The sequence below is a fragment of the Chiloscyllium plagiosum genome, unplaced genomic scaffold (genome assembly GCF_037043375.1).
Source record: "Chiloscyllium plagiosum isolate Xiang-an unplaced genomic scaffold, Cpla_swu_hap1 HiC_scaffold_43, whole genome shotgun sequence".
In the NCBI taxonomy this organism is placed as follows: Eukaryota; Metazoa; Chordata; class Chondrichthyes; order Orectolobiformes; family Hemiscylliidae; genus Chiloscyllium; species Chiloscyllium plagiosum.
This window is the reverse complement of record NW_028270181.1, coordinates 9,553,897-9,566,695: the sequence shown is the minus strand read 5'-3', so window position 1 is coordinate 9,566,695 and position 12,799 is coordinate 9,553,897. Positions and strand designations below refer to the sequence as shown.

Genomic DNA, 12,799 nt, shown 5'->3' with positions numbered 1-12,799 from the left:
CACGAGAATTCTGAGGGGCATGGCATTCTAACCAGAGCTCCATCAATAAACACATCGACTTAGATCCTATCTACCTTCCCTTGAAAAAAAACGGAAATGACATCACCCACCTTAAGAAACCAAGACCTATAAATAGAGAATGGGACATACCACCAGCACTTCATCGGAGACTCTCACTGATGATGTTACCTAGTCATGGTGACAAAACATCTGAAAACAAATCTTCCAGCTCAGCGAGTTAACTTACAGACTTATCATCAACCTGATCTACACATCTTCTCAAAAATTGTTAATAGTGAAAAGTTTTATTTTTGTTTTGCGAGCAGTACAGGCAGATCATAGCAAACAAGGACGTACAGACCATAGGGTGCTGCGACAGAGCAAGGCATGCAAGGTTACAGCTGCACAGGAGGTGCACAAAGCAAGATTAATGTTATTTGAAGAGAGAGAGGTCCATTCAGCAGCCTAATAACGGCAGGGAAGAAGCTGTTCTTGAACCTGTTGGTGTGTGCGTTCGAGTTTCTGTATCTTCTGCCTGATGGAAGAGGATGGATAAGTGGGAGACCCCTCCCGGGGAGTGGGAGGGGTCTTTGATGTTGGCAGCCTTTCTACGACACCTTACAAGTTTCTTTCTTCTTTCAGTCACTGCCGTGTGATCATTAACGTCTGCTGGGACCATCTCATTGGGCTGAATGGTCACTTTCTGTGCTGTACCATTGTGTGATTCTATCTGGCAAATCTGAGAGTTAACAATAAGAATGTGTCGTGATTTCTCAGTGTTTCGAGGTGAAACAAGATGCTGTACGGCGAAAAGTGAACTGCTTCTCTTCGGGGGTGGGGGAAGCAATTTTTTCAGCTGCCGATGCCCTGGGGCAAGTGTCACCTCTGTCCCCAGTCTGAGTATTCCCAGCTGTATGTTGATGTCTTGGTTTGATTAGATTACTTACAGTGTGGAAACAGGCCCTTCGGCCCAACAAGTCCACACTGACCCGCCGAAGCGCAACCCACCCAGACCCATTCCCCTACATTTACCTCTGCACCTAACACTAGCATGGCCAATTCGCCTGAGGCGGGAATTGAACCCGGGTCTCTGGCGCTGTGAGGCAGCAGTGCTAACCACTGTGCCACCGTGCCGCCCATAGTGACTGTGGCAGTACAACAAGGTAGAATAAAATGACAGCCTCAGTCTTAAGCGATTACAGGTGGGAAGGAATATAGAAAACTAGGCCCCTTTAGCCTGCTCCACCATTCTAGGTCAAGGCTTATCATCCTCCTCTAAAGCATTTTCCCACATTACCCCCATGCCCCTTTATGTCATTGATATGTTCAAATCTATCAGTTTTGAATATAGCAGTCAGGGTGGCACGGCCTCTCAGTGTTTAGCACTGCTGCCTCACAGCGCTGGGAACTCTGGTTCGATTCCAACCTCGGGCAACTGTCTCTGTGGAGTTTGCACGTTCTTCTAGTGTCTGCGCGGGTTTCCTCTGGGTGCTCCGGTTTCCTCTCGCAATCCAAAAATGTGTAGGTTAGGGTGGATTTGCAATGCTAAACTGTCCATAGTGTTCAGGGATGTTTCAGTTAGGTGCATTAGTCAGGGGAAATGCAGAGTAATAGGGTAGGGGAATGGGTCTGGGTGGGTTACTCTTTGGATGTCAGTGAGGACATGTTGGGCCAAATGGCCTGTTTCCACACTGTAGGGATTCTATGACTTAGTCTCTGCAGCACTCTGCGATGGAGATTTCTAGATAGTTAGTCAAACTTTGAATCATCTAGCACAGAATTAGGCCATTTGGCCCATTGTGTCTGTGCAGGCCCTTTGAGAACTCTCTTCAATTAGTCCCACAACTCAGCTTTATCCCCGTAGCTCAGAAAGGTTTTGTTTCTTTAATATGTAACCAATTCCTTTTCAGTTACTGGTTGATCCATCATCTGTTCACCATGGATAATTCTAGATATTAACACCTCACTGCTTTTACAATAAATTTCTCCTGGCTTTTTTTTTGTCAATTATCTTAAATCTGTGTTTCTAATTAGCGACCCAGCTGGCAGGGTCTTCCTTCTTGCTGATTTTATCCAAACTCCTCATGATTTGGAACAGGGACAGTTGAGGGTAAATGTGATCTGACCTAACTCCTACATGCACACTTAGTGGAGGGTGCTTCCTTATAAAGTGTCTTTATGTAACTGAACAGTCCAGTGCACTGTCAAAAAGACGCACATTAGATAGAATGAAACGTTTGAGTTATAAGGTGAGGCTGGATAGGCTGGGACATATTTCTTGGAGCGTAGGAGGTTGAAGGGTGACCTTATAGAGGGTTTTAATATAAATAGGGATATTGATAAGGTGAATAATGATTAGATTCCTCATAGTGTGGGAAACAGGCCGTTCGGCCCAACCAGTCCACACCGATCCTCCGAAGAGTAACCCACTCAGAACCATTTCCCTCCGAACACTAACACTAATGGGCAATTTAGCACAGCCAATTCACCTGACCTGCACATCTTTGGATTGTGGGAGGAAACTGGAGCACCCAGAGGAAACCCACGCAGGTGCCTTTCTCCCAGGGTGGGGAGTTTCAAGACTAGGGGGCATATTTTTAAGGTGAGAGGAGAAAAAGCTGAAAGGGAGATGGGAGGCAGCCTTTTCACAAAGAGAATGGTTCATGTGTATAATGAACGGCCAGACAAAATGGTGGGTGCGTGTACAGCTATAATGTTGAAAAGACATTTGGATAAGTGTATGACTAAGAAATGTTTGGAGGGATATGGGCCAAGTACAGGCAGATGGGACTAGTCTAATTTGGGATTCTGGTCAGCATGGACTGGGTGGACCGAAGGGTCTGTTTTCCTGTTGTACGGCTCTATGGCTTATTCTTGCAGTGTTGTATAACTGCTCCCAGTTCATTCTGACTGAGGAACCCATTCTGAAGAAGGGTCCCTGGACCCGAAACATTAACTCTGCTTACTCTCTCTGTGCAAGCTGCCAGATCTGCTGAGTTTCCCCAGCAATTTCTGTTTTTGTTTCTGATTTCCAGCATCTGCGGTTCTTTGTGGGATTTTAATCATTTTTGACCCTGCTTATTTTCTGCTCTGTAGCCAGCCTTATTGCATTGGCTCTTGAAGTGTAGAGATCTTCTTCCTGTTCCCAAGTATTACAGTGACTGTCTTCCCAACTTGCCCGCTTCCAATGGTCCATATCCTTTACTCTCCCCAGGCCACTTACCAGTACAAATGTAGGCCATTTGGTGCAACTCGTCTGAACTGGTGTTTATACACCACATGATTCTTTGACCATTACAGATGTTTTGTCCTGGCCTCTCAGGCAATCTCATTGTCCCCGTTCCTCCCTCAAACTGGCTTAATTTCCTTCTGAGACCATCCATACTAACTGCCTCCATCACTTCCTGTGGTAGTGAGTCGTAGGCCATAAAGTAAAGGAATTTCAGTTGGATTAAATTTATTCATAACCATTTTATGTGTAGGTCCTCTGCTTTCGGATCCTCTGATAAGTGGGAAAAATTCTCTTCCTGTTGGGCCTGTGCAATTCTCACATAACGTTTAAAGATCTCTATCAGCTGTAGCCTTTTCTGAAGAAAAGAGCGGTGAATAGTTCAATCTTTCCTGATGACTGTAACCTGATAAATATTTTTGAGCACTTTCCCCAGGGATGCCATGAGTCTCAGAGACTAGAACTGTTCATGGTACTCCTGAGAACAACCTGGCCCAGTTACTTTGAACAAACCGAGGGAATGCTGGAAAAACTCAGCAGGTCTGACAGCATCTATGCAGAAAGATAGTTATTGTTTCGAGTCAGGTATGACATCTTCAGAATGGAATGAACCATTTTCCAACACCTTTTCAGTTCTGAAGAAGAATCATAGAGTCATCCAGCACGGAAACAGACCCTTTGGTCCAACTAGTCCATGTGTTCCCAAACTAAACTAGTCCCACCTGCCTAGTCCTGGTCCATATCCCTTCAAACTCACGCATTTATGATTAGATTCTCTACAGTGTGGAAACAGGCCCTTCGGCCCAGCAAGTCCACACCGACCCTCCGAAGAGTAACCCACCCAGACCCAATTTCCTCTGACCTGCACATCTTTGGACCATGGGAGGAAACCAGAGCACCCGGAGGAAACCCCCGCAGACGCTGGGAGAATGTGCGAACTCCACACAGACAGTCCCCCTAGGCTGGAATCGAACGTGGGACCCAGGTGCTGTGAGGCAGCATGCTAACCACTGAGCCACTGTGCCACCCTATCCAAATGTCTTTTAAACGTTGTAACTGTACCTGCATCCACCACTTCCTCTGGCAGTTCACTCCACACACCCTGTGTTTTAAAAAAAATTGTCCCTCATGACCTTTTTAAACCTTTCTCCACTCACTTAGAAATACATATCCGACTTGGAATGTTAACTCTGTATCTCACTCCCCAGATGTTAGTCATGATCGGCAAGTCTGGCAACATCTGTGGAAAGTTAAAAATCACGCAACACCAGGTTACAGTCCAACTGGTTTAATTGGAAGCACTAGCTTTCAGAGCTGATGAAGGAGCCGCACTCCGAAAGCTAGTGCTTCCAAATAAATCTGTTGGACTATTACCTGGTGTTGTGTGATTTTTAACTTTCCACAGATGTTGCCAGACTTGCCGAGTTTCTCCAGCATTCTGTGTTTGTTTCAGATTTCTAGCATCCACAGCACTTTGCCATTATTTCATTTAATTTTAAGACTGAGTTACTTGGATCTCTCTTTCCTGAAACATGATTGTACCTTGCATTTATTTTTCCTGAAACATATTTGCAGTTAGAAAGCAGCTGAGTGGATGATCCATTGGGTTCAGTCTCCCTTAAAATTGTTCAATAAAGCTCTGTCTTCAGTGTCCATTTCAGGCATCTCTGTCTACTTTCAGACTGGGCTTACAAGAGATCAGAAGCAACAGACGGTGAACAAGCACAGAGAGCAAGGCACTGATTTCACTGTTGGCAAACCCAGTGCATCAGGACATGAGACGTGCAGAGGTGGCCAGACTATTAAATTGGCAGTGAGCCAGCTTATTAGCTGTAATTGAGGTCTGCGGGAACAAGTCTGAGTATTGACTGGTACTTTGCCAACTCATTTACTGGGCTATTATTGAGACTGAACTGAATATACAGCTAGGAGTATCAGTTTGTGTACATTGTGTGGAACAATGCGTACACACAGGCAAACAGAAGCTGTTATCACCTGAAAGATATAGAGGTGGAGAGCAACATTGAGGTTCTTGCTATGAATTGTTACTGCGGCTGCTGTTGCTCTCTGCAAATGCTTAATGCAGGAGAACTTAATTGGAATGTCCACCATTAATGGTCATAATGATCACTATAATGATCAGTAAATGGATCATGTTTATTGGCTAGGAAGAGTCTTGAGCCAGTGAGAAACAACTGAACACATTAGCTGCTGGGAATAGGCCATCAGCTCAAAGTGTTCGTTTATTCCCTGTCCTTCGCCACTTTAGTCAGTTCTCCTGAGATCTGTTTCTTAAAGTTGTATCTCCCAAAGTGGGAGAACTCACCAAACCAGATACATCGTTCAGATCTGAAAATGTGTTGCTGGGAAAGCGCAGCAGGTCAGGCAGCATCCAAGGAACAGGAGAATCGACGTTTCGGGCATAAGCCCTTCTTCAGGAATGAGGAAAGCGTGTCCAGCAGGCTAAGAAAAAAGGTAGGGAGGAGGGACTTGGGGGAGGGGCATTGGAAATGCGATAGGTGGAAGGAAGTCAAGGTGAGGGTGATAGGCCGGAGTGGGGTGGGGGCGGAGAGGTCAGGAAGAAGATTGCAGATTAGGAAGGCGGTGCTGAGTTCGAGGGATTTGACTGAGACAAGGTGGGGGGAGGGGAAATGAGGAAACTGGAGAAATCTGAGTTCATCCCTTGTGGTTGGAGGGTTCCCAGGCGGAAGATGAGGCGCTCTTCCTCCAACCGTCATGTTGCCATGGTCTGGCGATGGAGGAGTCCAAGGACCTGCATGTCCTTGGTGGAGTGGGAGGGGGAGTTGAAGTGTTGAGCCATGGGGTGGTTGGGTTGGTTGGTCCGGGTGTCCCAGAGGTGTTCTCTGAAACGTTCTGCAAGTAGGCAGCCTGTCTCCACAATATAGAGGAGGCCACGTCGGGTGTAGAGGATGCAATAGATGATGTGTGTGGAGGTGCAGGTGAATTTGTGGCGGATATGGAAGTGTCCCTTGGGGCCTTGGAGGGAAGTAAGGGGGGAGGTGTGGGCGCAAGTTTTGCATTTCTTGCGGTTGCAGGGGAAGGTGCCGGGAGTGGAGGTTGGGTTGATGGGGGGTGTGGACCTGACGAGGGAGTCACGGAGGGAGTGGCCTTTTCGGAACGCTGATAGGGGAGGGGAGGGGAGGGGTCCGTTTGGAGGTGGCGAAAATGACGGCGGATGATACGTTGTACATGGAGGTTGGTGGAGTGGTAGGTGAGGACCAGTGGGGTTCTGTCCTGGTGGCGGTTGGAGGGGCGGGGCTCAAGGGCGGAGGAGCGGGAAGTGGAAGAGATGTGGTGGAGGGCATTGTCGACCACGTCTGGGGGGAAATTGCAGTCCTTGAAGAAGGAGGCCATCTGGATTGTACGGTTTTGGAACTGGTCCTCCTGGGAGCAGATGTGGCGGAGATGAAGGACTTGGGAATATGGGATGGTGTTTTTACAGGGGGCAGGGTGGGAGGAGGTGTAGTCTAGGTAGCTGTGGGAGTCGTCGGTTTATAGTAAATGTAGTGGGTGAGAACGAGAGATCAGAGGCAGCAGATGGTGAATAAGCACAGCAGAGCGAGACATTGATTTAATTGAGAGAAACCACCAGGTCTCACCAGCCAGGCACGCTCTCTCCCTCCCTTCTCTGCAGTAAACCACTTTAAATCTGAAGAAAACCTCTTTATCTTTCATTTTGCTTTAACCTGTGATGTTGAATTGCTTTCAGATAGCAGGCAAAAGCTCAAAGGTCCTATGATTTGAAGATTTTGAAATCTGATAATGCTAGAAGGATCAGGAAACCATGACATTGGAACAAAGCGACAAAATAGAGGAAAAGAATGTGTCTTTTTATTTTATGCCTTTTGAAATCGTGTGCTGATATGAGAAAGAATTGTTCTTAAAACCAGTGTTTTGCCAGGATTGATGCATGCTTTGAAAAACAAGTATCCTGAATCTCATGGCAAGTGTTGTTTAAACAGCATCTTGACCAAGTGATAATTGTAGGTTAGGGTGCAGGCAATTTATGGCTGAAGAGTTCTGTATCCAGATAGAGCTTTGTTTAGTAACATGAAGTTGATTGGTCTATGGATTAGTGACTAGTTATCAATGATAAGAGTCTTTTGTCTGTCAGCAACTGTGCAATTGTTTCTCAGGTACCTGACAACAGTGGGTGAGAACGAGAGATCAGAGGCAGCATATGGTGAATAAGCACACCAGAGCGAGACATTGATTTAATTGAGAGAAACCACCAGGTCTCACCAGCCAGGCACGCTCTCTCCCTCCCTTCGCTGCAGTAAACCACTTTAAATCTGAAGAAAACCACTTTATCTTTCCTTTTACTTTAACCTGTGATGTTGAATTAATAAGCTTTTTATCACCTTTTTAGAACTCTTTTAGAAGTGAACCAGCCACCCTTGGTGTTTTGCAAACTAGCAAAAACATCTAAGGAAGGATGATTGAGAAGCAATGTTCTAACCAGCACAAGAATCATTACAAAATGTTTATAAGGGGAATTGAGTTTTAATTTGTAGTCGTAGAGCCATACAGCATGGAAACAGACACTGTGATCCAACCAATCTGAACCTCCTTCAATCTGAACCTAATCCCAAACTAAACTAGTCCCACCTGCCTGCTCCTGGCCCATATCCCTCCAAACCTTTCCTATTCATCTACTTATGAAAATATCCCTTAAATGTTGTAATTGTACCCACATAACCACTTCCTCTGGCAGTTCATTCCACACATGAACCACGCTCTGTGTAAAAAAGGTTGCCCCTCATGTCTTTTTTAAATCTCTCTCCTCTTGCATCATAAATGTGCCCCTTAGTCTTGAAATCCCCCATCCTTGGGAAAAGACAACAACCATTAACCCCATCTATACCCCTCATTTTTTTATAAAATTCTATAATGTCATTCCTTAACCTCCTATGCTCCAGTGATAAAGGTCCCAGCCTATCCAGCATTTCTTTATAACTCAAACGTTCCGTACCTGACAACATCCTGGTAAATCTCTTCTGAACCCTCTCCAGCTTAATAATATCCTTCCTATAAGTGGGTGGCCAGAACTGGACATGTGGGTAGCCACAACTGGACATATGACTGTTTGCCAGTAGCTGGAGTTTAATGACTTGTTATCCTTGTTAAGTACAGAAACCTAGTCCATGCTTTTGTGTCAACCTGGGGCTGAGTATCAGCTTGATTGGGGAATCATCTACCATGGTGGGATTTGAACCCATATCCCCAGAACATTACCCTGGGGTTCTGAATTGCTTGTGTAAGTGATATTACCACTGCTGCCAGAAATGTTCAGATGTGTCCTGCCAAAGGTACAGTTATACCAAAGGGCTGGAGTGGGAAAAGCTGCCCAGAAATTCCTATGCATATTCTCAGTATTTGCAGACCTGTCATCATCACCTGCACTCCTGTCTGGGAGGACCTGTTTTAGCTGTAGCAAAGTACAATGTAACATTCGGTTCATCAGAGTGTTAGTGTTGGAGCTCCCTAAACCTCCTGGCGAAAGACTGTTTTGAAGTTTCTTAATGTCAGAACCACAACATTCAGTAAAATTCCACAAACGGCAATGAGATCATTTGCAAATAATGAGAGAAAAGTAAAGATTTCATCGTTTGCATTTCTCAAATGACAAACCTAGTTACTCAACACAAGGTTTGTAATAAGATGTCGGCAGTCTAATTTATTGTGAATCTTTGACATAATAGTTGACACAGTACTCCTCTCTGATATTTGTACGGTTGGTAAACATTGCTCAGGATTTTTTTTTGTGTTTTGAAAACGTTCATCAACTATGCTTTCTTTGAATTGTTTTGTAAGTTAATTGGATTTCTGTAAGAAGAAGGTGATGATTATAAACACTCTCTTTGATCCTCTGAGATACCTCTCAAAATCATCCAAAAACTATTTTGTACACAATACTTTATCTGCCTATTTTGTGTTAGTTAACTGATTTGTAAACTTTGTCAAATATAAGGTGTTTGCTATTTCCTTTATTGGTTAGCGTATTGAGTATAGGAGTTGGGAGGTCATGTTGCGGCTGTACAGGACATTGGTTAGGCCACTGTTGGAATATTGCATGCAATTCTGGTCTCCTTCCTATCGGAAGGATGTTGTGAAACTTGTAGGGTTCAGAAAAGATTTACAAGGATGTTGCCAGGTTTGGAGGATTTATGCTATGGGGAGAGGCTGAATAAGCTGGTGCTGTTTTCCTTGGAGCGTCGGAGGCTGAGGGGTGACCTTTTGAGGTTTATAAAATCATGAGGGGCATGGAAAGGATAAACAAATAAAGTCTTTTCCCTGAAGTGGGGGAATCCAGAACTAGAGAGCATAGGTTTAGGCTGAGAGGGGAAAGATATAAAAGAGACCTAAGTGGCAACTTTTTCACACAGAGGGTGGTATGTGTTTTTCAATGATCTGCCAGAGGAAGTGGTGGAGGCTGGTACAATTGCAACATTTAAAAGGCATCTGGACGGGTGTATGAATAGGAAGGATTTGGAGGGATGTGGGCCAAGCGTTGATAAATGGGACTGGATTAGGTTAGGATATCTGGTCAGCATGGATGAGTTGGACCGAAGGGTCTGTTTCCATGCTGTACATCTCTATGACTCTGACTCTAAACACTGTCCACCTGAAATGAGTGTTAACAATTTGATAAACTGCCACATTTTACCTTGTTGAGTTCAATTTCACAACGTGCTGTAATAAAACAAAAAACTTTAATGAAACAAAGTGGGTGACTGAGATCATGTACAAAACTCAAAATTGATGGAGAATTTCAGCAGACCTGGCAGCATCTGGGTAGAGAAAGCAGAGTTAACATTCTGAGCCCAATGACCTGGACTCCTGTTCTGAAGAAGGGTCACTGGACTCAAAACCCACACTCTGCTTTCTCTCCACAGTTGCTACCTGACCTGCTGAGTTTCTCTAGCATTTCTTGTTTTCATGTATTTCACAATTTGCTGCAGGTTTGTGACATTTTAAATGAGGTGGTTATTGAGGGCTATTTCAGCTTGCTCTTTTTTAGTTTTAAAAATGGCATTTCTGCAAAACCTACATTTAGTCTGTATCAGCAGAGTAGGGAAAGCCTGCAAAATAATTGAGAAAGTGCTGGCCTGGATCCAAAGTTGGCTGAGGAACAGAGAGCAGGGGTAAGTATTTTGTGCAGAGGAAGATATCGTCAATCCTTCATTTCTTGAACTAAGCAAATGAGTTAGACCTGGATATCAAGGATGCATCTTCAAAATTTGCAGATGGCAGAGAACTTGGCAATATTGCTAACTGTGAGGAGGGCAGTGATAAACATCAAGTGGGCTAAGTCTGGGCAGACGAGTGGCAGATGAAATTTAAAGCAGAGAACTGTAAAGTCATTCATTGTATTCGAAGGAATGAGGGGAGGAAAGATATATAATCAAGAACATAATTCTAAAAGGGCTCTCGTAAACAGATACTTAGGGATGATTGTGCACAGATCATTGAAACTGCCAGTGTAGGCTGGGAGAGGGGGTTAAAGAGGGGTGTAAGGTTTACAGTCCGAGGCATGGAATGTGAAAGCACAGAAGTTATGATGAATGTTAGAAAATGCTGGAGTATATTTCCAATTCTCGGCACTTCACTTTCGACAGACAGGGTACAGAAAAGATCCATGTCAGTGCTTTGAAGTTACTTCAGTTCTGAGGAAGGGTCCCTCCACCCGAAACTTTAACTCTGATTTCTCTCCACAGATGCTGCCAGACCTGCTGAGCTTTTCCAGCAAGCTGTATTTTTGTTTCAGTTGCATGCTTTGCTTTGGTGACCGGAATTTAGTTCTTCTTGTCTTTCGTAATGTTTCCATGAAGTGCCTTGGGAATTTTGTTTGGACCATGTTAAAGGTGCTACAAAATGCAAGAAGCTGTTGTTGAATATGAAACTGGGTAAGGTGAAACTGCACGATGCCATACCGTGTCCTTTTGGCTGAACGATACAAATCCATTATATTGAATTGGTTTCTGGCTTCTCACAATGGGCTAGATACAATAAACCAACTGGAGAGTTCGCCTGTATTAATGCGGTTTCAGGAAGAAACTCTGATTTCCGCAGTTAAATCGGGGGCCCAGACTCTACCTTTGAAATTTAAAGCAACTTTTTGGTTCAAAAAGTACAGCTTTTTATTGTTTTATTTTGAAGGTTGAGGCTTGTATGTTGGTCGGAGAACACTCTGAGCGTGCTCAGAGGATTGCGAAAGCCAGACGAGAGTTCTTTTATGGAACGTTGGAGCCACAGATCCCAGAGGATAAAGGTAAACCACAACATCTATACTGGCGTATATGACATAGATAAGCAAGCTTCAAGGAGTATGGCCAGGCCCCAGGAGCAGACCCACAAGGATGTCCTCAGACATTCCTGTTTACATCTGTCGGGCAGGGCTGAAGTAATGTAGGGTCAGGTGTATTACTACAGTGATGTATTAAGTGGGGAGTAGTGTAGATGGGTGTAGATAGATGTGGAAGGAAAAAAAAATCAGTAAAACTGACAATTTGGACATCTGTCCCATCTTGTCTGTTTCCAAACAAAAATCCAATATGACCAATAAGCTCTATTTCAAGCGCAAGTTTTTTTTTAAACCTGTTTTTTCCCCTCTCAAGTTTGCCATAGAGATGTACAGCATGGAAACAACCAGTCTATGCTGACCAGCACTTGGCCCTATCCCTTAAACCCTTCTTATTCATGTACCCACCCAGGTGCCTTTTAAATGTTGTAATTGGACCAGTCTCCACCACTTCCTCTGGCAGCTCATTCCATACACGTACCACCCTCTGTGTGAAAAAAGTCCTTTTTAAATCTTTTTCCTCTCACCTTAAACCTATGCCCTCTAGCATTGGACATCCCTATCCCGGAGAATACACCTTGGCTATTCACCTTATCCATGTCCCTCACGATTTTTTAAAGTTCTATAGGTCACCCCTCAGCCCTCGCTCTAGGGAGAAAAGCCTGTTCAGCCTCAACCTATAACCCTCTGACACTGGCAACATCCCTGTAAATCTTTTCTGCACCCTTTCAAGTTTAACAACATTTTTCCTATATGTGTGAAGTATAAGTGCTAGCAGAGCCTGAGTGGGAGAAAGTGGGAACTGCAGATGCTAGAGAGTCAGAGTTGAAAAGTGTGGCACTGGAAAAAGCACAGCTGGTCAGGCACCACCTAATGAAGGGCTTATGCCCGAAACGTCAACTCTCCTGCTCCTTGGATGCTGCCTGACCGGCTGTGCTTTTCCAGTGCCACACTGCTCAGCACACCCTATGTGGGCTGTTTGGCCTACTTTCATACCGTATCTTCTGTGCAATGGAAGGATTCCTAGGTTGCTCCACAAGCACTCCCTCCATGGCTATAGCCACATGTAGGGGTGGCAAATTGCTCACTTGCAGTCTTTGAAGGACCTATGTGAATGTGCTTACCGGTTGCTAGACTCTGTGGACTTCTACAAGCGCTGATGTGTTCGAATGATATCCGCTTTGGAAGTGTATCCTGTACAAACTGAAATGGGTTATTTTGGGGTTAGTGCAGTCAGTTCCTGCCTC

At 44.6% G+C, this 12,799-nt stretch overlaps 1 protein-coding gene across 5 annotated transcripts in view; it reads left to right on the top strand.

The window, feature by feature from the left end:
* Nucleotides 1-12,799, top strand: part of LOC122541902 (PH and SEC7 domain-containing protein 1-like) — a 210,720-nt gene that overhangs the window by 70,906 nt on the left and 127,015 nt on the right. For all 5 annotated transcript variants that reach the window (XM_087982551.1, XM_087982553.1, XM_087982552.1 and 2 more), the window contains one exon: nt 11,411-11,522. In XM_087982551.1, coding sequence (XP_087838677.1) covers nt 11,411-11,522 — 112 coding nt within the window. The remainder of the gene's footprint in view (nt 1-11,410; nt 11,523-12,799) is intronic.